The sequence below is a fragment of the Bubalus kerabau genome, chromosome 4 (genome assembly GCF_029407905.1).
Source record: "Bubalus kerabau isolate K-KA32 ecotype Philippines breed swamp buffalo chromosome 4, PCC_UOA_SB_1v2, whole genome shotgun sequence".
NCBI classification, from domain to species: Eukaryota; Metazoa; Chordata; class Mammalia; order Artiodactyla; family Bovidae; genus Bubalus; species Bubalus kerabau.
Genome location: NC_073627.1, coordinates 40,556,421 through 40,581,846, shown reverse-complemented (window position 1 = coordinate 40,581,846; position 25,426 = coordinate 40,556,421). Strand labels below are relative to the sequence as shown.

General features: G+C 48.1%; 1 protein-coding gene across 1 annotated transcript in view; it reads left to right on the top strand.

The window, feature by feature from the left end:
- RAP1GAP2 (RAP1 GTPase activating protein 2) overlaps nucleotides 1-25,426 on the top strand; it is a 144,058-nt gene that overhangs the window by 62,002 nt on the left and 56,630 nt on the right. The window contains exon 3 of the mRNA XM_055576903.1: nucleotides 22,007-22,042. Within this exon, the coding sequence (XP_055432878.1) occupies nucleotides 22,007-22,042 (36 nt within the window). The remainder of the gene's footprint in view (nucleotides 1-22,006; nucleotides 22,043-25,426) is intronic.

Genomic DNA, 25,426 nt, shown 5'->3' with positions numbered 1-25,426 from the left:
CTCCAGCGGTGTGGACGCCGTGATTCCTTCACCAGCGCCGGGCTGTGAATCTCGTGGTTGCAAGGGAGGGACAGCTTGGAAGCAGCGGTGCCAACGATTTCCTAGAAAATGGGGCTGGATTGCTCCAAGGCAGCCACACGCTTACAGAGCCCCTTGCAAACGCCCACAGGGTCTGCTGGCTTCGCTCATAACTGCTGCTGGTGCCCCTCGTCATCTCCTTTTCATCCTGTTTACCCGTAGGTTGGTACAGTGCTTTCCAGCTTACAAAGCACGTTCTCAAACTCGCCTGGTTCTCATAGACACCCTGGAAGAGAAGAACTATTTTGCCCACTTTAGAGATGAGAAAATTGAGTCTTAGAGAAATGTGGCATTCCCCTTAGCCTGCTGGTGAGACACAAACTTGAGGCAGACAAAATTTCGACTTAGCACTCTTTCTCCTACTCCGAGAAATAATTACTGAGTACAGATAATTGCTGCGTATCTACTACTGTATTTCATCGTTTCAAAGACACGTTTCCCCTCTCTCTCATTTAACATCTCTGGACTCAGGCTGCACTCCCCTAGCAATAGTTTGCAATTGGTGGTGTTTTTGCTTTGTTTGTGGTATACAAAGTAAAGTATCTCTTACGATGGATGTCCTTCAAGATTTGATGAAATGTGGTGTGTGTAGATGTGACTTCTGCTGGCCAGGAGTTCTAAGTTTAGGGGAAAGATCAGACACTCCTAGGAGCCATTCAGATAGAGCAGAATATTAGAGGAATTTCCTGGTGGTTCAGTGGCTAGGACTTGGTGCTTTAACTGAAGCAGGGCAGTGGGTGTGGGTTGGGGATGCCCAGGTTCAATTCCTGGTCAGGGAACTAAGATCCCACAAGCCATGTGGTGCAGCCCCAAACCCAAACAAACAACAGACAAAACTGAGTATGATACCCAGATCAAGTCACGTGCCCTGGGAATTCTGGCTGAGAGGTTTCAGAAAGATTTTAGAGAGGTTGGCAGGGATTTGAGTATCCTGCTTCTTATGGACCAGCCATGTCCCTGAGCCCTGTTAGTGTGGTGGTTCAAAGCTTGGATGCTGCAGGCTCTCTCTGTATCGATGATACAGCCTGTTGCCTAGGTACTTAACCCTCAGCCTCAGTTTCCACATCTGAGAGTGGGGATGGTAACAGTGACTGCCTCTTGGGTGGTCAAGGGGATCAGCTAAGAGGATGCACTTTGTCAGGGACCTGAAACCCGTAGTGAGAGCTCAGTAAACTTCAACTGCTCCTGTCACAAAATTAATCCTATAAATCCGATAGATTCAGGGCCAGCCGATGTGTGTTGATCAATGACTGTTCCCGTATTTGATGACATTTGTCATCTCATTTCATCGTCACCGGGAAGATGGGTATCATTCCAGCTTTGAAGAGCATGTGGTCCGAGGTTACAGCTGGCCAGAGGCTGGGCTGGAATTTGGATCCTGGTCTATCTGATTCCCAGTCCCATACTCTTTCTACTGGACTAGAGCTGCCGGTGAAAAATTACCTGCGGGGGAGGAAACCCTGCTGATCCCAGTGGCCTTGCTGCAGGCAGGGTTTTTATAATCAGATTACTGTTGGGTGCTCTCAGTAGTGGCTTTTCTGGCTTTTCTGAAGGAAGAGAGCCCTCATTCAGAGGTGTAGGGGCTAATCTGACAGACGGGAAGTGCACCCAGACCTTAACCTCCCCTTCCCGGCTCTCAGCGGTCAGTGGGCACTTGTGCCCCACCTGGACGGCTGTTGGTCTCTCTGGTCCTCATTGCTTCTTCTGTGCTTGCCTGTCCTTGGACTCACTCTTGTGGTGTGTGGGTTCCCCCACCCCTCACCCACCCTGGAGAGGCTGCCAGCCTGGGGTCATACTGCCACACCATGGCTCATGACCCCGCCAGGGGAGGCTGAGGGCCTCCTCGCCTGGAGTCTCCTTCCTGCCCCTTGAGTTTAGCTCAGACACACTTACCTTCGGTCCCTCCCTGACCCCCTCTGCCCCTCTGTTTTCTCCACCCCATCCTGTCTTTCACCTACAATGCCTGGCTCTGCTGCTAACAGGCCATGTGACCTTAAGCAGGTCAGTTGCTGTCTCTGAGCTTCATTTCTCAGCTCCTCCCGACCTGCGTTAATCTAGGGGGCAGGTGGAAGGTAGTGGGAATGAACCCTGGGCCTGGATATTGACTCATGCTCTACTGCTGTGTGTCCTTAAATGCAGGGCTTGGTTTTCTTGTACTGCCATGACTCTATCTGCAAGATAAAGAAAGTAGCTCCTTTGGGAAGGTCCCTCCTTTGCAGTGTGGCTTCCCTGGTGTTTCAGTTGTAAAGAATCTACCTGCCAATGTAGGAGACACATGTTCTATCCCTGGATTAGGAAGATCCCCTGGAGAAGGAAATGGCAAGTCACTCCAGTATTCTTACCTGGAGAATCACATGGACAGAGGAGCCTTGCAGGCTCCTTGGGGTTGCAGATAGTCAGACACAACTTAGCAGCTAAACAACAACCACAAGTCCTTTGCAGCACAGACATTGTCCACTCCTCTGTGGGTCCGTGTAGGCATCGGCTCACCATCATGACTGCTCCTCTTTTATTGGGTTCTAATTATTTACTACTGTGATTATCTTAGTCACTAGATGGAAGTCAGTTCTTTTATTCAGTCCTTCATTCATCAAATATTTATTGAGCACCTATGTGCCGAGAGCTGAGGTTAACAGATGAAGGGGGGAAAACAGATAATTAAATGAAAAATTAGAATGCAGAGATAAGTGACCCAATAGGGCACATGCTGGATGCCTATGGAAGTACTACTTAGGGGAGGGGAGGATGCTCGGAAGGCTTCCTGGAGGAAGTGATCTCCAAGCTAAGGCCTGAAGGACAAGTAGGAGTCAACCATGTCAAGGGGAGTGGGTAGAAAGAAGGAGAGGAACTGAGGCTGATCTTCCCAGGGTCCACAACCCGGAGTCAGTGCCAGGCCCAGGGGGGATCAGTAAGCCTCTTTCCTTCCTTGCTGCCTCTGAATGCATTTCTGCACGGAGGCAGAGGCTTGGGAATACAAGGCTTCCTGTACTGGGTCCTGGTATGCTGTGGCCAAGCGGGTGGCAGAAGTATTCTGGATGTGGCATGTCCTGGACAGCCTGGCTGCAGGGTGGGGTAGGAGTGGGGCCCTGGTATTGACTCACGGGCCCAGAGCAGGAATGCAGATGAGCCAGAAGCAGGTGTGGGAGGATGTTGAGGACACAGGCGCCTCATCCAGGGTTCTTCTCCAGGCGCAGGAGAGAAGGGCTCATTAGGGATAGCCCACTGGGGCCCCTTTAGGGACAGGGAGGGTGGTGAGCTTGACCACTCCTTTCTCCTGACATGGACTTCTCTATCAGGTTTGTAAGAGTTGGAAGGGACACTGCTAGCCTTCTCCGCGGCCAGGGTTTCCTCGGGCACGTGATGCCTCCAGATGTGTGAGATGGCCCAGTTCACCTCCTAGAACTCTGCCCCCTCCCCCACTTCCCTGACCTTCATTGTCACTTGATGCCCCCAGGGATGGACTCATGCCAAGACCTTCTCTGACCTCGATTGAGCTGTGTCCTCTCCCAGTCCCTGGGGACATATCCTGGCCTCTCTGATCTCCCGTGGATGCTGTTGGGGTTTCTGGGCTTGAGCCAGCGTAGGATGGGACTGCACTGGACAGAGCGTGTGGGCTGTGTGTTTGGCGGCAGGCTGGGCTCCAGGAGGGGAAGCAGAGATAGGATAGGCTTCCTGGGGACTTCCCTCATGGTCCAGTGGTTAAGACTGTGCTTCTGATGCAGGGGGCACAGGTTTGATCCCTGGTCAGGGAACTAACATGCCACATGCTACGTGGCATGCCAAAAAATAAAAATAATCAGCTTCTGAGTGGAGCTGAGCAGGTGGTGGGGGTACTTTTCACACTGTCTCTAGGGCCCAGGGCATGAGGAGTGAGCACTGGGGGAAGGAACGAAGATCATCATAGTGGCCACATACTGAGGGTGTTTGTGCCTCACTCTCCCTGGACGTATTATATATATCACACCCTACTCTACAGCCACTGTGCAAAGCGGGTCAGATTTTGTCCATTTTACAGATGTGGAAACTGAGGCTCAGAGGCTGAGCAACCAACCTGCACAGCTTGTAAGAAGCAGAACTTCAGGTTAAAGCCTGGTCAGCTATGCACAAAGTCTAGGGGCTATTTCTTCCACACCATGCTGCCTTTTTTTTGAGGGATTTAAAAATTCATTCCCTTCCTTTTGAACTGGGACATAACTTTTCTTCCAGAGCTGGAATGGGACCAAGGACTATGGATGGATGTGAAATGTGATGTGTTTATTAGTGTTGGAAGAGACTCCGAGACCCAGGTGAGCCCTGGGCTGAGCTCTGGGGCCTGGTTTCTTACTCTGTTAACAGCGCAGCACTTGGTGCCTCTGGGCCTTGGACTGTAGATGCAGTACAAGTCTTCTCAAGCCGTTTACGTTACTTATTTTTTATTTTTCTTGTGGGACAGCCACAAGACGTGAGGACTGCTCTCTTTTTTAAGGCACATTAAAAAAAATTTAAACCAAAGTAATACCTTACAATGATTGGAAAAATAAAACCTAGAGTGTTTGGTTGGAGAAGGCAATGGCACCCCACTCCAGTACTCTTGCCTGGAAAATCCCATGGATGGAGGAGCCTGGTAGGCTGCAGTCCATGGGGTTGCTAAGAGTCGGGCACGACTGAGCGACTTCACTTTCACGCATTGGAGAAGGAAATGGCAACCCACTCCAGTGTTCTTGCCTGGAGAATCCCAGGGATGGCGGAGCCTGGTGGGCTGTCGTCTCAGGGGTTGCACAGAGTTGGATACGAGTGCAGCAGCAGCAGAGTGTTTGGTGAAAGAAAGCCGTTCACCATGCCCCTGTTCCCTCCTACCAGGTGGGGAGGGTTTAGTTGCTAAGTCGTGTCCGACTTCCCAACTCAGGGGTCGAACCTGAGTCTCCTGCATCGGCAGGCAGATTCTTTACCAACTGGGCCACCACGGATGCCCTCCCTCCTACTAGACCCACCTGCAAAGGAACCACGTCTTTAGCTGTTTCTTCAAATCTTTGAGTAAGAGATTTGGGGCTCTATGGGGACCACGTGAATGCCTATAAGATGCCGGCACCTGCTTTCTTTCTACTTCATTTTTATTCTTCTTATACATAGGGCTTCTCAATTTGCAGATGGGAAAATTGAGGTCCCAAGCCAGTGAGGCCTGCCCTGAGTCCCACAGCATGCTGTGCCCCAGTCCTGCCTCCTATCATACATCACAGGCCAGCAGCATTGAGAGGTCACTCCAGATGAGGATGGAAGGGGGCTTCCCTGGTGGCTTAGTGATAAAGAATCGGCCTGCCTGTGCAGGAGACACAGGTTCAGTCCCAGGTCGGGGTAGATCCCACATGCCATGGAGCAAGTAAGCCCGTGCACCACAGCTATTGAGCCTCTGCTCTAGAGCCCGGAGCTGTAACTAGTGACGCCTGTGTAACCTAGAGCCTGCGCTCTACAGCTGCTGAGCCTGCGCTCTAGAGCCCGTGTGCCACAACTACTGAAGCCCTCGCGCCCTGGGGTCCATGCTCCACAAGAGAAGCCCCTGCAATGAGAAGCCCAGGCACTGCAACTAGAGAAACATCTGTGCAGCAATGAAGACCCAGCACAGCCTAAATAATTAAATAAATGAAATTAAACAAAAAGATTAAGGCTGGAGGGACACTAATGCTTCCAACACCCCTGAACGAGTCTCCCCTGACAACCTCCGGCGCCTCTCCCCTGGGGGGAGAACCTCTCACTCTTACTACGTACGCTATGCGGTGGCTCCACCAGCTCTGGGTTCCCCAGAAAAACAGCAGCGGTGACGGGGGGGGGTCAAAGGTCAGGTCCAGTCAATGTGGAATGACAGCTCCGGGCGGACACCCAAGTGCTGCAGTTCCTTGTTTGATCTTAAGGAAGTTGTTCAACGTCAGCAGCAGCAGCAGCAGCTGGGGTGCTGGCAGCCACCACAACAGTGTTGCTCAGGCAGACAGTCAGGGGCCCCCTCAACTCGCAGGGGAAGGCACTGGTGGAAGATGATGGATTTCTTAAAGAACATTTTGGTGAGTGTGCCCGGGTTAGGGGGCTATGCCTGTTCACACCGGCTGCCCAGAGTGGCCCGGTCAAGGCAGGAGCCAGACGACCACTCCCCGTGTCACCTGGCAAGGAGCCCTGGTTGGGTGCGGAGGCCACCTGTCACTCGGGGAAGGAGAGACCTGGGACAGAGGGGATTAGGGATGAAGAGGGGGTGTGGGGTGGAGTCAGGGACCAGAGCCTTTCCCCCTTGACCTGGAGGTGTGAGCTGGGGGTTCTGGCGTGAGACCGGGCAGGGCTCACGTCTGTGCTCCTCTGTTGAGGCTTCCTGATGCCGGGTGAGGGCCTGAGGGGACTCTCACCCACCTGCAGGCTGTGCCAGGTGGGGTGCCAGGGGCAGGAGAGGGAGGGACACTGCAGCTGCCTTCCTTCCGCCTGGCTACAGACACTCGGAGCTGGCAGGCCAGCCCTGTGGCTGCAGCCCTCCCTGCTCTGTGCTGTGTGCCTGGGAAGGCCCTGGCAGGAGCCTGTGTCCTGTCACAGGGCCCTGGGGCTGTTAGGGTGACACTTGGGAATGGTGTGTGTGACGTTTCCCCCTGGCCTGGGAGTCAAAGTCCCTTCCTGCCAAGTCAGATTGTCCCTGGAGGCTCTGTGGGCACCCCCCTCTTTCAGCTCTGCCAGGCCTTGTGCCCCTCCTGCTGAACATGGGGTCAGGACTGCTGTCTTCTCGTTCACACCTATCTGTGGCAGGCGGGAGGTCGGGGGAGGCGGGTGGCTGGGCTGAGTTCTTCCCTTTCTTTCTCTTCCTGGACTGTGACTGTTTAGGGAGTGTGGGGCGTGATAGGATACTTGTTTGAGGGTTGGTCGAGAAGTCCCCCAATCCCAGGCTGAGCCACCAGTAGCTCCAGAGCAGGGGGCAGGGTGTGAGCCTGGTGACCTTGTTACAAACCGAAATGTCCTGACACCCCTGGACCTTGGCAGGGTGTGGAGTGGTGCACTGGAGGGAGATGGGTGCCATCTAATTTATCTTCCAGAAAGACTGTGTGGCTGATGTCCGAGGGGGCTGGGCTGGTTAGGGGGGCACTGGTGTGGAAGCTGGGGACTGCCGAGGAGGCTGCTGCGTGGTCCTGATGAGGGGCAGTGAGAGATGATGGGAGTAGGGATGCTGTTGACAAGTGCTCAGACTTGGGAGATATTTTGACATTGGACTTGCAGGCCTATCGGGGCTTCCCTGGTGGCTCATAAAGTGAAGTATCTGCCTGCAATGCAGGAGACCTGGGTTTGATCCCTGGGTCAGGATGATCCCCTGGAGAAGGGACCCCACTCCAGTATTCTTGTCTGGAGAATTCCATGGACAGAGAAGCCTGGCAGGCTATAGTCCATGGTGTCGCAAAGAGTTGGACACGACTGAGCAACACTTTCACTCTGCAGGCCTATTGGATATGGAGAATGAGGAAAAAGAAATCAGTGATGATTCTGGGGATTTTGTCAGGGTGGGTGGACAATGGGGAAAACTGGCTAGGGTGGAGGAAAGCTTTTGAGGGGAAGAGTTAAGGATTTAAAAAAAAAAAAAAAAGAGTTTCTGAGTGTTCTGTTGGGCCTAGTTCAGTCTGAGATGTCTGTCAGGCACACAGTGAGATGTGGAGTTCTCAAACCCAGATAGATCTGAACCTGAATCTGGCTTCTGCCTTTACCGAATGTGTTCAGTTTGGGCAAGTTGCTTAATCACTCAATGCCTTCCACCCCTCTAACCCTCCTTCCCTGGACTGACAGGCTAGCATTTGTAATGTGCCTGTTCCAGTGCTCCAGTGCCTGGCATATCATACCCAACAGAGAACATCTTGGGACTCCCTAAATTTTTCTTATATCTTCTCATTTTCCAGCTTAGAAACATGCGGTGTCTCCTTGTTATACAGCGGCTTGTGGACTGACTTGGCTTATAGACACATTTTGTTTGGTCCATGTAGAGAACATTTGGTTACCAATGTCTAAAAGTTGGGAGTTTACCTACAAATTGGGATTTCTGGCTTACCTTGAAATGTTGAAAATGCTGGTAACATTAAGCTGGCATTCCTGCTTGCAGCCTGGCAGAGAGGAGCAGCGGTTGCCCCTTTTGCAAGGGATGTGCACTCTTCCATTACCATTGGTTCACTCTCCCAACTCTTATTTTCGTTGAGGGAAAATGTACACAACATAAAATCAATCATTTAAAGTGAACGATTCATTGGCATTTAGTATATTTACAGTATTTTGCAACCATCATCTCTGTCTAGTTCTAAACTATTTCTGTCACCTCCAAATCAAATCCCATTTAGCTCTTGCTCTCCATTGCTCCCCGCACCCCCCGCCCAGCTCCAGCCCCTGGCATTCACTCATCTGCTTTCTCTCTCTATGGATTGATTTGCCTATTCTGGATATTTTGTAGAAATGGAGTCATACCGTATGGGACCTTTTGTGTCTGGCATCTTTCACTTGGGATGTTTTTCTGAGGCTTATTCACGTTGTAGCTTGTATCAGCACTTCGTTTCTTTTCCTGGCTGAATGATATTCTGTTGTGTGGATGCACCACAATTTATTAATCTGTCCAGTTGTTGATGGACGTTTGGGTTGTTTCTACCTTTTGGCAAGTGTAAATAGTGCAACTCTTCAGTGCATGAATGAACATTTGTGTGCAAGTATTTGTGTGAGTACTTGTTTTCAGTTCTTCGGGTATCTACCTAGGAGTGGAATTGCTGGGTCATATGGCAACTCTATGTTTAACTTATTGAGGACCTGCCAAACTGTTTTCCACAGCAGCTGTGCCATTTTACATTCCCACCAGCAATGTGTGAGGGTTCCAATTTTTCCACATGCTCGCTAGCACCTGTTATTTTCTATTTTTTGACTATAGCCATCCCAGTGGGTGTGAGAATGGTATCTCATTGTGGTTTTGATTTGCATTTCCCCACAACTTGAGTGAAGGGACTTAGCACACCCATGCACACCACTTAATGATGTGGAGTGTTTTTTTCATTTTCCTATTGTCCATTTGTATATCTTCTTTGGAGAAATGTCTGTTCAAGTCCTTTTCCTATTTTAAAATAGGGTTGTTTGTCTCTTTGTTAAGTTATCAGAGTTCTTTATATATTCTGGATGTGCACGCTTATGTGCTACTCAGTGGCTTCAGTGGTGTTTGACTCTCTGCAACCCTATGAACTGTAGGCCACCAGGCTCCTCTGCCTATGGGATTCTCCAGGCAAGAATACTGGACTGAGTTGTCATGTCCTCCTCCAGGGGGTGTTCCTGACCCAGGGATCAAACCAGTGTCTCCTGTGTCTCCTGCATTGCAGGCAGTTCTTTACTGCTGAGCTACCAGGAAAGCCCATGTATTCTGGATACAGATGTGTGCCTTCCAAATATTTTCTCCCATTCTGTTGGTTGTCTTTTTACTTTCTTGATAATGTCCATTAAAGCACAAAAGTTTTAAATTTTGATGTTCAATAATTTATGTTTCCTTTTTTGTTGGTGTCATGTCTAAGAATACATTACCAAATCTAAGATCATGAAAATTTAACCCTATGTTTTCTTCTAAGAGTTTTACAGTTTTAGCTCTTAGCTTTAAGTTTTTGCTTTCTGGATATGGTGTTGTGTACAGGTGTCCAACTTTGCTTATTTTGCATGTGGGTATCTAGCTTTTCTAGCACCATTTGTTGAAAAGACTGTTCTTTCTCTGTCTATTGGTCTTGGCCTTGTCAAGAGTCAATTGGCCAGAAATGCATGGATTTATCTCTGGGCTCTAAATTTTATTCCATTGTTTATCCTTATGTCAGTAATACACTGTTTTGATCACTGTAGCCTTGTAGTAAGTTTTGAAATTGGGAATTGTGAGTTTTTTCCCAAGAATGTTTTGGCTATTCTGAGTTCCTTGAGTTTCCACATCAATTTTAGGAACAGCTTGTCAACTTCTGCAAAGAAATCCAACTTGAATTTTGATAGGAATTGGATTGAATCTGTCGATCACTTTGGGTGGTTATTGCCATCTTAACAATACTGATTCTTCCAACCCAGGAACAAGGAATGCCATACCATTTATTTAAGTCTTCTTTAATTTCTTTCATCAATGTCTTTTAGTTTTCAGTGCTTGAATGCTTTACCTCCTTGGTTAAATTATTCTAGGGATTTTATTTTATTTTTTTGATACTCTTGTAAATGGAGTTGTTTTCTTAATTTTCTCTTCAGATTGTTCATTGCTGGTGTATAGAAGTACAAATGACTTTTGTGTGCTGATCTTGCACTCTGCAATTTTTCTGATTTTCTTTATTAGCTCTAGTAGTGTTTTTGTGGATTCTTTGGGTTTCCCATATTGGATCATGTCACCTGCAAATATAGTTTTATTTTTCCTTTTTCATTTCTTTCTCTTGTTGAATTGTTCAGGATAGAACTTTCAGTACACACAATAGTAGTGGAGAAAGTGGGCATCCTTCTTTGTTCCTGGTCTCAGGGGGAAAGCTTGCAGTATGCTTTCAGTATCATTGAGCATGATGTTAGCTATCGATTTAAAAAAAAAAAAGCCCTCATCATGTTGAGGAAGTTCCTTTCTATTCCTAGTTTTCTGAGTGTTTTTTTCATCAAGAAAGGGCATTAGATTTTGTCAGATGCTCTTTCTGCATCGAGATGATTTTGTGGTTTTTTTTTTTTCCCCTTAATTCCATTAATGTGATGATTGATTTCCTTCCTTATGTTGAACCAACCTTGCATTCCTGGGATAAATCCCACCTGGACACAGTGTGTAACTTGCTGTTGGGTTTGATGAGCTAGTATTTTGTTGAGAATTTTTACATCTGTGTCCATCAGGGATATTGGTCTGTAGTTTTATTTCCTTGTGGTTTCTTTGTGTGGTTTTGGTAATGCTGGCCTATAGAATGAGTTAAGTAGTGTTCCTTCCTCTTTGCTTCTTCTGGAAGAGTTTATGAAGGATTGGTGCTAATTCTTCTTTAAATGTTTGTTGGAATTTACCATGAAGCTGTCTGACCCTGGACTTTTCTCTGTTGGGAAGTTTTGGATTACCAATCCAATCTCTTGTTATCTCTTCATTTTTAAATGTTACTTGCCTGGTACTTGTAGTCATTTGCATTTTCAAATCCTCTTTCATAGATTTAAAAATGAATCTGCCTAATTTTGAAGATGTCTTATAAAAACCAGCCATCCTCCCACTCTTTTCCGTGTCCTATCTCTGCTCTAGCCAGTTTGGTCCCTTTCACACCCCCTCTGCATTAAACATGATAATTCCATAGGTCAATGGTTCTCACAGTGTGGTCTCTGGTCAGGAGTATCGGTATTACCTGGGAGTGTGTTAGAAATGCAGATTCTCTTGGCGGCAGTGTGGTGGTGTGGGGGGCAGTGGTGATGGCAGGAACCTGGGTTTTAACAGGTCCTTCACGTGGTTCCATTGTATCAGCATTGCCATAGGTAATAAAGAGTCTTGCAGGCTCCTGGCCCAACTTGACATAGTTGAAGCTGTACCTCTGCAGGACTCCAGCAGCCAAGGAGCTATGTTCGGTGTGAGATGGTGGGAAGGGAGACCAAAGCAGGGAAGGAGAAACTTGAAATGTGCATAGGGGAGAATTGATTGGAATAGGACCTGTGTCTGGATGGAACTTACTGGGGACTCCTGTTGGCTGTCCAGGGTGAGGGGTGCAGTCTGTGGTCAGAGAAGAGACAGCGCTTAGGAGCACATGCATTGGCCTGTCCTGCCCTGACTGTAGCCATCCCGAGGAGATAGCTCCAGTCACTTACATTCAGTCTCCCCTGCCCATTTCATTCTTATCTTGCAGGGCAGGGTTTTGAGTCATTCACTCAGGAAATGTTTCCTGAGCATCTCCTCTGTGCCAGGCAGCTGTAAACCCAGGGATATAGCAGTGAACAAAATAATCAGAGCCCTGCCCTCGAGGGCTTTCCGTTCTCGTGGACCATCCTTTGCCTTCCTCTACAGGTTTCAGCAGCCAGGCTGGCGTCCAGCTGGCCCTCATCCTGCTGTCCTGCAGATAGGGGCCTCTGAGCCAGCAGCTGAGCCAGGACAGCTCAGTGTGTGGTATGGTTGGGCAGCCCTGGGACACATCTGATCTGGTTCCCAACGGGGTGTGTGCTCTGGGCTCCCAGCTCCCCAAGTTTCCAAAAATCTCTATGAAATTCTGCAGGAATCCTTTTCTTTAGTGATGTCTTCCTTCCCTGTGGGATGAGAAACCTGCTCAGACCCCTGTTTTCTCCCCTACCCCGACCTCATCTCCATCCTGTTTTCCTGGGACCCCTGTGGGCTGGAAGACACCTTGTCTTCCATCCTTGTTTGGTTTTAGCCCTTCTGGTCGCTGTTAATATGACTTGGCCTCCTCATGCATGTCCTGCGTTGAGGCTGGATCAGGAGACAGTCGCTGCTGCCGTGCATGGAGTGAGTCCTGTGTTGGGTGCCGTCCCCGGCTCTGCAGACAGGCTCACGTTATCTGACCACAGCCCTGTGAGTCAGTGCAGTTCTGAGCCCCGTTGCAAGGCTCAGGTGCTCACACAACCTCGTCCTGTGTGTGAGCAGTGGGTGGGTGGTACCTCCTGGGCAAGAGTGTAGGAAGGCTGCTCACACACAAACACAGCCTGCCTGCAACAGGGGAGCAGAGGAGCCCACAGCTAGGGCAGGACCCCCAGCAGGGATCCGGTGGGCAGCAGATGGATGGCGGTGGGTGTTACATCTCCAGCAAGGTTCAGAGAGGAGGAGGAAAGAGGGGGGAATGTGCTGGTGGGGGCCTCCGAGCTGCGATGCTGTAAGAAGGAAAGAACAGGTGGCCGCCCATCTGCTGGGAAAGGCCGCATCCACGTGTAGAGCTGCTGTGGACCAGAGGGAGGTAGGCCAGGCCGCTCTTGTCCCCAGGAAGGGGCCAGGGTGCTGAGATGGGGCGGTGGCCCTCCTGTACTGAATTTCTTTCATTGCTTCTGCTTCTTCACCACCTGGGCAGGGGGCTGGCGCCAGAGTGAACAAGGAGGGATGCCGGGAAGATTCCTCAAGACTGGCCTTGCAGTTCCTGTTCTCTCCTGCCCCTGTTACCTCGGACCTCCTCTGACCCTGTCCCCGCAAGGACTTGCTTTGTCCTTCTAAAGGAAGTTTGGGTAGTTTCTATATGGGGAGGTGGGAGGACACGGCTTGAACCTGGACAGACCCTTGGGGCCCAGCCTGTGGATTCCTTAGCTGAGCGCTGGCTCTCGATGATTATTTCATGGACTTCTCGACTGGCTGTTAAAGCAGAGCCCAGGGGGAAAGCTGGCCTCTGCTCAAATTTGGGTGGTGATGGCTATAGCTAATAATAAGTTAGACAGCTGGGCCGCTGCTACTGGTGAGGAAGCCGAACTACATTTCTTGCTAACTGATGGAGGGGGTCCCCTTCTGAAGGATACTTCTGGCAGGGCTTCGTTCTGTCCTGAAGGGCCTGTGGGATGATGCCCGTGAGTCAGTGAGCATTTATTGCATGCCTGCTGCGCGCCCTTGGCTGCGTGAAGCAGTCTCAGGGGGTGTGGACAAGGGTGGGACTGGAACTGCGGTCCCAGGCTGGCCTGAGTCACCTTGCTTCTGGGTGGAAAAGGAGGCTTGCTCTTTGCCAAGGCTGGCACCATCCCACTGGAAAGTTCAACAAGTCACCATGAAGTGGGGCCAGGTCAGCCCAGGCCGAGTTGCCACTGGCCAATTTCTGCTCCTGGACACTGTCCACGCCACAGTTGTCCACCCTGTGCGTTACTCAGGACTGAGGCTGAGTCACAGCCCTTTCATCTCATCATCTGTGCCAGCCCCGAGGCCATGGAGCATCTTCATTCAGAAAGTATACCCATTTTTAACAGTAATTGAAACACACTGCCTCTGGGAAGACAGACGAAGTCAAGAAAAGCTTAATCAGAAGAAGCTGGGACTTCCCTGGTGATCCAGTGGTTAAGACTCTTTGCTTCCACTGCAGGGGGCACGGGTTTGATCCTTGGTTGGGGCCTAAGATCTGGCATGCTGCACAGCAAGGCCAAAAATTAAATAAATAAAAATTTTCATAAAAATAAAAGGAAAAGCTAACTACCTAAAGGTACTAGATCATCTCCCAGCAGGACAGAGTTTATTTCCAGAGTGAAGTTTCTCAGAATTCCTTATAGAAGTTGCTGTTTTTCCAGTAGTCATGTATGGATGTGAGAGTTAGACTGTAAAGAAGGTTGAGCACTGAAGAATTGGTGCTTTCGAACTGTGGTGTTGGAGAAGACTCCTGAGAGTCCCTTGGACAGCAAGGAGATCAAACCAGTCAATCCTGAAGGAAATCAACCCTGAATATTCATCGGAAGGACTGATGCTGAAGCTGAAGCTCCAACACTTTGGCCACCTGTTACAAACAGCCCATTCATTGGAAAAGACCCTGATCTGGGAAAGATTGAAAGCAGGAGGAGAAGCAGGCAGCAGAGGATGAGAAGGTTAGATAGCATCACCGACTCAATGGACATGAATGTGAGAAAACTCCAGGAGATAGTGAAGGACAGGGGAGCCCGGTGTGCTGTAGTCCATGGGGTCATAAAGAGTAAGACACGACTTAGCGATTGAACAATAACAAAAGCCATGGACCAGGCTCTGGTACTTCTTGTTCATATTCTTACTTCATCTTCACGTGAGCCCTGAAAGGCAGGGGCTGATTCTGCTTTCAGGTGAGGGAAGTAAGAGAGATTGAATCACAGGCCTCGTGCCACACAAACCGGTCAGTAGGATGTTGGCCACTCTCCAGACCTGGATTTGACCACTGGCTTCTACGCCTCCTGTTGAACTGACCCTCTGTATCCATGGGTTCTGCATCCACAGATTGAACCAAAGATTTTGATTTTGATCCCCAGCTGGTGGAACCTGTGGGAAAAGCGGGCAGCTGTGTGCCGTCATTTTCTTTTCTTAAAAATTTTTCTTTATTCATTTATTTAGTTTTGGCTGCACTGGGTCTTCAGTGTTTCGTGGGCTTTCTCTAGTTGTGGCAAGCAGGGGGTACTCTCCAGTTGTGGTGCACGGGCTTTTCATTGCACTGGCTTCTTTTATCTTTTTGGAGCATGGGCTGTGGGGGGCGGGGGGGCGGGGCAGTACAGGCTCAGTAGTTGTGGTACACAGGCTTAATCACCCCGGGGCATGTGGATTCTTCCCAGACCAGGGATTGAACCTGTGTCTCTTGCATTGGAAGGCAACTTCTTAACTAGTCGACCACCAGGGAAGTCCCTGTGCCATTGTCTTTAAGGGCCCGGAGCATCCTTGGATTTCAGTACCCTCAGGGATGCTGGAACCAATCCCCCACAGATATTAAGGGAGGACAGTCTTTCTACCATACGCAAACCTCAGTAGCTTTCCAGGACCTTCCAGATTAAGCCCAAATTCCTGGCATTCAGAGTCTCTCAGGCCTGCACCCTCCTTTTCAGTCTGAACTTCAGGATGTTGACCCAGAGGCCTCGGGCAGCCGAGTTGATCCACTCACCGTTCATTGAGTACACACCATGCTCCTTCACCTTTGACCTCGCTGTTATAACAATGCCTGTAACACCCTCCCCACCCTTGCTATTAGGCTTCCCTAGTAGCTCAGGCGGTAAAGCATCCACCTGCAATGCAGGAGATCTGGGTCCAATCCCTGGGTTGGAAAGATTCCCCCCACCAGAGAAGGAAATGGCAACCCACTCCAGTATTCTTGCCTGGAGAATCCCCATGGACAAGAGGAGCCTGGTGGGCTACAGTCCATGGGGTCGCAAAGAGTCGGACAGGACTGAGCAACTAACACACACTCCTCTATCAAGTGATTCCTGTTTATCTTTTAAGGTCTGGTTGCATTTACAACCAGAAGCCTTACAAGAAGCCTTCCTTGATGCGGTCATTTTAAAACATGACCTCAAATTCTTTGACACTTCTCTCCTGTAGAGGTGGAACCTCATTCCTATCCCTTCGAGTGCAGGCTGGTCATGGACACTTGTTTCTGAAGAATAGGACAGGGACTTCCCTGTGGTTCATTGGTTAGGAATCCGCCTTTGAATGCAGGGGACACGGGTTCGATCCCTGGTCAGGAAACTAAGATCCAACCTGCCACGGGGCAACTAAGGCCACAGGCTGCAGCTTCGAGGCCTGTGTGCTCTGGAGCCTGTACACCACAGCTAGAGTGACGTTCAAGTGCTGCAACAAAAGATCCCACATGCTGCGAGGAAGTTCCTGCATGCTGCAACTGAGACCCAAAGCATCCAAATAAAAAAAATAAATATTAAAAAACCCATAAAGAATAAGGATAAACTAAGATAAAAATAAGGACTAGAATAAGGAATAGATGTAAAGGTACTATAGCTTCTTTTGTGCTTTCTCTCTTGGCTGCCTTGCTCTAGGTGGATTGGGGTGGGGGAGGGTCAGCCGCCACGTTGTAAGGACACTCAAGCAGCCAAAGGAGGTGGTCCGTGTGATGGGAACTGGGCCCTCCTGCTGACAGCTTTGTGACTAAACCATCTCAGAAGCAGATCCCCTGGCCACAATCAAGCCTTCAGCCTCTGCTGACATCCTGAATGCAGCTGCCTGAGAAACCTTCAGCCAGAGCTGCCCAATGAAGCAGTTGAATTCCTGACCCGTGGACATTGTTGTGAGTTGCTAAGTTTGGGGAGTAATTTGTTACGTAGCAGTAGTGAACTAAGATTCTTACCACCCAGCAAGGAGTGCTGCCTGTCTGCTCTGAACCACTGGTCACCTGCAGCATCACTAATTTTGTCTCATAATTTTTAAGATCTGTTGTTGTTGTGTGGTTGCAAAGTCACGTCCGACTCTTTTGAGACTCCATGAAGTGTAGACTGCCAGGCTCCTCTGTCCATGGGATTTCCCAGGCAAGAATACCGGAATGGGTTGCCATTTCCTCCTCTAGGGGATCTTCCTGACCCACAGATTGAACTGGAGTCTCCTGCATGGCAGACAGGTTCTTTACCACTGAGCCACCTGGGAAGGGGCCCTTCCCCAGTACTTCCAGTGACCAGTGTTTAATCATGTGGGGTTAATTGATTAACTAGCACAAGAGCATTGTGTAAGAACACACCTAAGGTTTTTTTGGTTGCCAGATTATATAGATACCAATGGGTAAGTTGGATGTGGGGGTGATTCAAGATAATTTCTTTATCTACAACACACAGGGTCATGATTAGACCTGGAAATTAATTGGCCTGAATTCAGGGGCTTTCTGTGGGCACAAAAGGCTGTAAAACTTGTGTTCCTGGGACTGCTATCTTATGAAAGTGCCGGTTGGGGCATACTGTAGCAGGAGTTGGGGAAGGGAAGAGAGGCATGTTAGAGCCTCTGATTACGTGTTGAAGTCTTTGCAGTTGATTAATTACAGAAATGATTTATAATTGTTATAGAAAAGTGAAAAAATACTGAAAAGCAAAAAATTATCCTTAACCTATAACTCAACTTGGCAAATATCCTTCAAAAGTGATGTGTACATCCACAGGAAGATATATATGTTGGGAAAAAAAAAGGATCAGGACTTCCCTGGGTGGTCCACTGGTTAACAATCCGCCTGCTAATACAGGGGACACGGGTTCAATCCTTGATCTGGGAAGATTCCATGTACCTCAGAGCAATTAAGCCCATGTGCCACAACTGCTGAGCCCACATTCTAGAGCCCATGAGCTGCAACTGCTGAGCCTGTGCACCCTAGAGCCTGTGCTCCTTAACCAGAGAATCAACTGCAGTGAGAAGCCCAAGCACACGGCTAGGGAATAGGCCCCACTCGCTGCAAGGAGAGAAAGCCTGCACTCAGCAATGAAGCCCCAGTATGGCCAAAAATAAATAAGTAAATAATAATTAAAAAGGGACCATATTGCTCTGATCCTTACTTTTCTCACTGAGCGATATGACATGAATCTTCATACCAGCATAACCAATACAGATCTCCTTTTAGAGTTATTTTATTGTACGGGCATACTTCCGTGTATTATTTATTTTTCCCTTATTGATATGTACTTCAACTAGTTCCACTTTTTTTAACCCATAAACAATGTTTCTACAAATATCCTTGTATACAATATTTTTGTGTAGTTGCCCAAATATTGCTTTAGTGTAAATTCCTTAAGGTAGGTTTATGGACCAAAATACCTGAACATTTTTCAGGCTTTGGACACATTGTACCAAATTGCCCTTCAGAAAGTACCAGGCACATGCTTATCTATAGTCCTTGCCAGCACTGAATTTTCTTTTTAATCGTGGCCAATCTGATAGGTGAAAGATGTTATCTTCTTATTATCTTAATTACTTTAATAACTAGGGAGGCTGGGCATGTTTCACTGGTCATTTTATATTTCTCCTTGAGCAAATTGAGTCCTTTGCATATTTTTGTTTCCTTTACAAAACTTATTTCTTTGAAACTGAACTATGCAAGTAATGTAGGTCTACATGCTTGTGAAGCATCCCATATATAAAGCAGAATTCCCTTCCCTACTCTCTCCCTCTTCTTGTTATAACAACTTTTTGGCAGTGTGAGGTATATTCTTCTGTATTATTTTCTATGCATTTATATACATACCTATAAATAATTTTAGGTTTTGTTTTTACTAAAATGGGGTCACAGTCTCTGTGATGTTCTGAATTGCACCCCCGCCCCCCTATATTCAATAGATCTTGGAGAGCATCTTATGTCAGCAATATGGAACTACTGCTTTCTTTTCGAAACATATTTCTTTTGGCTGCATCCGATCTTAGTTGCAGCATTCAGGATCTTTCGCTGTGGCAGGCAGGCTTCTCTCTAGTTGGGGCATGGGGTCTGTAATTGTGGTGTGTGGGCTTAGTTGCCCCGAAGCATGCGGGATCTTAGTTCCCCAACCAGGAATCGAACCTGAGTCCCCTGCATTGGAAAGCGAATTCTTAAGCACGGGACCACCAGGGAAGTCCTCAGATTTCTTTCCGAATAATTGAGCAGTTTTATTTAAAGTGTACAGTTTAATGTTTTTAGTTTATTTACAGAATTGTGTAACCATTACCACAATCAATTTTAGAACATTTTTCATCAGCTCCAATAGAAACCTTATATCCTGTAGCTTCCAAATCCTCCATTTCTCTGAGCCCTAAGCAACCACAAATTTACATTCTGTCTCTATAGATTTGCCTATTCTGGGCATTTTATATTAATGGAATCACATAATATGCAGCCTTTTATGTCTGTGTCCATTCACTTAGCACAGTGTTTTCAAGGTTTATCCATGTTGTAGCATGTGCCAGTACTTCATTCTTTTTTTCAATGGTTGAATACTATTCTAGTGTCTGGATATCCTATAATCTGTTTATTCAGAAGTTGATGGGCATCTGGGTTGTTTCCACTTTGGGGGGTATTACGAATACTGCCGCTGTGAACATTCGTGTACAAGTTCTTTAGTGGACGTGTGTTTTCACTTGTCTTGGGGGTATATACCTGGGAGTGGAATTACTGAAATGGTAGTTCTTTTTATGTTGCTGGGTTCAGTTTGCTGGAATTTTGTTGAGAATTTTTGCATTTATTTTCATAAGCTGTATTGGCCTGTAGTTTTCTTTTCTTGTGATGTTAATTTTGGTGTCAGCGTAGTACTAGCCTCATGAAATAAGTTGGAAAGTGTTCCCTCTTCTATTCCTGGAAGAGTTTGGGAGGAATTAGTATTACTTCTTCTTTAAGGGGTAAAATTTACAACTAAAGGCCATCTGGACCCAGGCTTTTCTTTGTGGGTAGTTTTTTGATTACTAGTCCAACCTCTATTATTTATTATAGGTCTTTTTAGATCTTCTGTTTCTTCCTGAGTCAGTTTTGGTAGTCTGTGATGGCTGGGAATTGTCCATTTCATCTGCGTATGTATTAGTCGCTTAGTTATGTCCCACCCTTTGTGACCCCATGGACTGTAGCCCAGCAGGCTCCTCTGTCCATGAATTCTCCAGGCAAGAATACTGAAATGGGTTGCCATTCCCTTCTCCAGAGGATCTTCTCAACCCAGGGATTGAACCTGGGTCCCCCGTATTGCAGGCAGATTCTTTACTGTCTGAGCCACCATGGAAGTCCCCATTTCATCTAAGTTATCTAAATTATTGACACATGGCTTCCCATAGTATTTGTATTTTATTCTGTGTAGCTTATTCTGATCAGTTTCCTGTAGATCGATATTTAATTTGTTTCCACAATGACCATTTTATTGTGTCTATCTTTGTGTTCATGTGTCAATGTGTTTATAGTATATGTTCTAGAAGAGGAATTGTTGGGTCAGAGGTTTGTGTATTTAAAAATGTTGATTGTTTGTTTCTATCTTCTTATCCTCTTTCTTCTCATCTTTCTATCCTTACTAATTTGTATAAGTTCTTTTTTTAAAACATTATCTGTTTATTTGGCTGTGTCAGGTCTTAGGTGTGTCATGCGGGCCTTCTGTTGAGGCTTGAGGGCTTCTTTCTAGCTGTGGTGTGCAGGCTCAGTAATTGTGCTGCACAGGCTTAGTTGCTTTGCAGCATGTGGGATCTTAGTTCACCAGCCAGGGATCCAACATGCCTCGCCTGCACTGGGAGGCGGATTCTTAACCCCTTGACCACCAGGGAAGTCCCTCTGTAAGTTCTTTATTATTCTTGGTATCCTGGAGATTGGAGTTGGTTAGAATCCACAGAGCAAATGGGAAGGATAGATTTGAGAGCTGGATGTTTGATGGCTGCTTCTGGTCACAGGTGCTTGATGTGGGTGCCCGAAGCTTGTCCTCAACCCTGAACGTTCACACGTGGGGTTTCCAGACCCTGGAACCTGAACTTCGCAGAAGTTGGAAACTCTTTGCCTCTGATGGGCCAGTTTTAGCTTGGGAGAGATCACTTGGAGTCTGAAGCAGGGCCTGGTTTCTGCCCGTGACTCCATAAGGGTCCTTCCATGGTGGTTCTCTTCTGAGAATGTGGAGGCTGACGGGGACATCAGGCAGTTCTGGCCTGTGGGTGCCTGCAGAGGAAGGCAGGATGGATGCCTTACCTCTACGTGGAGAAGCGACAAGGACATGTTTCCTTTTCACTGCTTTCTTTTGTTCCCTATTCATCTGGGGACAGTCCATTCTGTGTGCTGAGTAACTCAGGGCTTGCCAATGCCCAGAAGAAAGTAGGGCTCTTTTCACAGAATGGGAAGTGGGGACACTTCTGGTGGAACCTCTGCCTGTGTTTTGTTAGGGTACAGCTTTCAGCCCCTCACCCTTCCATTCCACCTTCTTTTTCTCTTTTTGGTCTTATCTGGAGTTTACAAAGTTGGCACCAAAGTAGGTTAAAATTTTTACATAGTTTATGATTTTAAAAATAACCCATCCAGGCTCCTGGAGGCTGCAGTTTTCAGGCTTTGCTCTCAAGTTCTCGGGTTCCCGAAATGTCCCTTGGGGACAGCGGACAGGGACAGGCAGAGGTGACCCGCCAGGGCTCAAGCTTCCACAGCTGTTTTGGCCAGGGCAGCATGCTTTAACTGGTTTTGTATGCTGGAATTCTAAGTGAGACTTTTGTGAGGAGACAGAAGGGGCTGTGTGTTGCCACAAAACTTGGAAGTCTATTTGTGTGGGACATCTTGGCCCCACTGTTGGGTTGAAAGCATCCCAAACACGAATGCTGCCGGAGGGTGAATCTCCAGGCGCTGGGGAAACCTCGGCTTTTCCCAGGGGCCCCTCCCTCTTGACAGAGACTGAGTAACTGTTCTCTCCAGGGCCATGTGCCAGCCTGGGTGCGCTTTGTTCCCCGTCTTGTCCTATGGGGTGTTCTGGCCCTTCCAGCCCTGCAAAGGCGAAATCAAATTATCTTCTCTCTTGATCCAAATGAATTTCATCCCTGGGGAAGCCGGGGTTGAGCTTCCAGACAGTCAGCAGGGAGACTTTTTCTCTCTACCTCCTGGCTGATGCCCTGTCTTTGTCTCTCTGCCCTGTTTGTGTCTTTCAGTCAGCGGAGTTCTTCGAGATGCTGGAGAAAATGCAGGTAAGCATCCTCGATGTGGGGGTGGGGTGGGGTGGGGCAAGGCCCGGGTGGGAGCGCCACAGTGACCTCAGGACACAACACCAGGAGAAACCCACGGGCAAAACTCAGGTCCTTGGAGGGAGGGCAGAGAAGAGAGCACTCACAGTTCTGAGGGCCTAGGCCATTTCCACGTGAACAGCACTCAGGATTCTGGAATGGTTCCTGCCTGAAGGATGGAGAGAAGATAAACAGAACCTGCCAGCAGGGCAGACAGATGTGGGGAGGGTTTGAGAGGGTCCGTCATTCCTGGAATGGGTCAGAAAGAAAGCCCCTTCTTAGAGGAGTCATCTCATGTCTGGGAGGCAGAGCAGCCAAGTAGGAGACAGACCTGAGTTCAAATCCTGCTTCTAACACTCGCTAGCACTAGTTCCTACCCTTTTCTGAGCCTCTGGTTCCTGTTTTCTGTCTACTCACAGCACTGTTCTCGTTTCACTCTGATGCCAAACGCGTGGCCGTTTTCCCACACTAAACAATTCAGCAACACCAGCTGGGTGCCCTACAATTTCACCCAGTTCTGACACAGTCTCCCCGGAGATCTCACAGGTGAAGGACTCAGTCCCACAAGACCACCCTCCTCTGACTTCAACCCCAATTCCAAATCCAGATTATCACTCATGTTTTGACTCACTGGCTATAAATCAGAGGTTCCCATGATCGCTCCTTGGTTCCATTAATTCACTAGAGCGACTCACAGAACTCAGGAAACCCACTGACTTACTAGGTTAACAGCTTATTATAAAAAGAGATAACTCAGGAACAGCCAGATGGAAGGATGGCCGCGGGCAAGGTATGTGGGAAGGGATGCAAGCTCCCATGCCTTCTTCGGGAACAGTGTGTGTTCACCAGCTAGGAAATCCCCCAAGCCCTGTCCTTGTGGGTTTTTGTGGAGGCTTCTTTACACAGGATGATTGATTAAATCATTGGCCATTGGTGATTGATTGACTCTCCAGCCTCTCCTCTGTCTCTGGAGGTTGAGGGTGGGGCTGAAAGTTCCAATCCTCTAATTAGGGTTGGTTCCCCTAGCAACAAGCTCCCATCCTTAGGGGCTTCCCAGAAGTTACCTCATTAACATAAGCTTATGAATAACAGGACACCCCTTTCACCTTTCTGGCTCTGGAGCTGTTTCAGGAATGAAGGACAAAGGTTCAAATGCTGTAAAAAGAGATGCTCCATTGCTCTTAGCACCTAGGAAATGCCAAGGGTTTTAGGTTTTTCCTGTGTTTATAGTTGGCTTTCTACAATCAGAAGAGCTTTCCCTTTTTTTCAGTTCATTTGTTCATTTGTCCATCTATCCATCCATCCATTCATCCATTCACTCATTAGTATGGACTCATGGATTCTGATTATACTATAGTTTATAGTCTATATAATAAAATATTTTAATGCTCAAGTTGTCTTAGATTTGGCCAGTGGGAGCCCCTGGGACCTGGCTGCTATACCAAATATATATTAATATTTCTCATAAATCACGATAGCACAGCTCTACAAATGAGAATGCAAATACCCACTTACATGGTTGTCCAGATGAAATGAGAAATAACAGTTACAGATGGGAAGAAGATGCTGATGATAGCCTACACATTTCAGGCACTTTCTCTGGGCTCAGAGATTGATAGGTGTCACCTCATTTCTTCCCGAGAAGTCCCACAGGAAGTAGGTATATTGTTATCCCCATTTCACAGATGAGAAAACCAAGGCACAGAGCTATTAAGTAAAGCACTCAAGGGCTGGAAAGTTATTATTGTTAGCTTTGGAGCCAGAAGGCTTAGCCACTATGTTATGGTGGCTAAGTAGACGCTCCAGGCTCCAGGAAGGAAGATTCTGTAGTGATGGTTTGGAAACTCTAGGAGGGAGGCAAATGAAGTGCCCACAGTCAGCCTGAGATGCAGGTGGAGCTGCTGAGAGGGTGACTGCCACCAGCAATCAAGCATGGTCCTCATGGAAAAGCCAAGTCGCCGCCCTAAGGGTGGGGAGAGGTAGGGATGGTTTAAGGGAAAACTATTATTAGTGGTTGTGTTATTATCACAAGCAAGTTATTAAAAAATCCCCTTCTGTGCCCAGCAGTGTGTGGACTACAAGCTAATTTATATGTATTTAGGGAACCTACAGTCAAGTTCGGAAACAGGGAGGGCCTTGGCCTTGACAGTGAGTGGTGGGATGCAGCATATAATTAAGTAAAGCTGGGATTTCTACCTCAATCCCTGGAGTCCCGCTCTGCACTCTGCCAAGCTGGTGGGGAATTTGCAGCTTGCCCTGCCTTCTCTCTGGTTGCTCCTGCAATCCACTCACCCCTATCTCTTTACCCACTTCCCTCCCCCTAGCCCTGCCTTCCCCACAAAGGGCTTCTCTGAGCACAGAATCCAGCCCCACTCAACTGACCTCATCATTCTCTTGTTTCAAGGCTGCTGAGTTGTCTTCTCAGCTAGATTGGGAGCCTGTCAAGGGCAGGGGGTCTGTTTTATTTTTTTCTGGCCATATTACGAGGCTTGCAGGATCTTAGTTCTCTGACCAGAGATGCAACCACACCCTCTGCAGTGAAGCTTCAGAGTCTTAACCACAGGACCACCAGAGAATTCCCAAGGGTCTGGTTTTTATGCTTCCTTTCTGTCTCCACGGCAGGTGGCTGACCCCTGTGGGTGGGTGGTCAATTTCATCTCAGTTGAGACTACCTGGGGCTGAGACCAGACTTCCCAATGCTTGGGCCTCTGCCAAGTGCCCACTGGGCCCCAGCCTCCGAGGGGCCACAGCTTCCAGCTCTTCAGTGTGTCTGAAAGTCATGTGGGGAAGTGGCTGGTGTGAAGTGTGGCCGGAGTCTTTCCTTGAGTGTGGGCACTCTCTTTCATGCTGCGGGTGTGGAGACAGAGCCTCGAGTATTGTAGCATCCAGGGTTCTCTGAGAGTTGTGAAGAGCTGAGACTAAGATCCAGGACTCCTGACCTCCTTGACCGAGAGTCAAAGGATTTGAAGAAGAGCACAATCCTTTGAAGCAACAGAAGTGAACAACCTTTGGATCCCTTCGGTCCTGGGTTCAAGTTCTATCTGATACTCTCTAGCTGAACATCCTTGGTGAAGTCATTCTACCTCTCTGAACCTCAGTGTCCACATGGCCAGGGATGAGGGAGGGGGCCATAATCATGAAACCTATAGCAGGGAGATCAAACCAGTCAATCCTAAAGAAAATCAATCCTGAATATTCATTGGAAGGACTCATGCGGACTCTGAAGTTCCAATACTTTCGCCACCTGATGTGACGAGCCAACTCATTGGAAAAGACCCTGATGCTGGGAAAGATTGAAGGCAGGAGGAGAAGGGGGCGACAGAAGATGAGATGGTTGGATGGCATCAT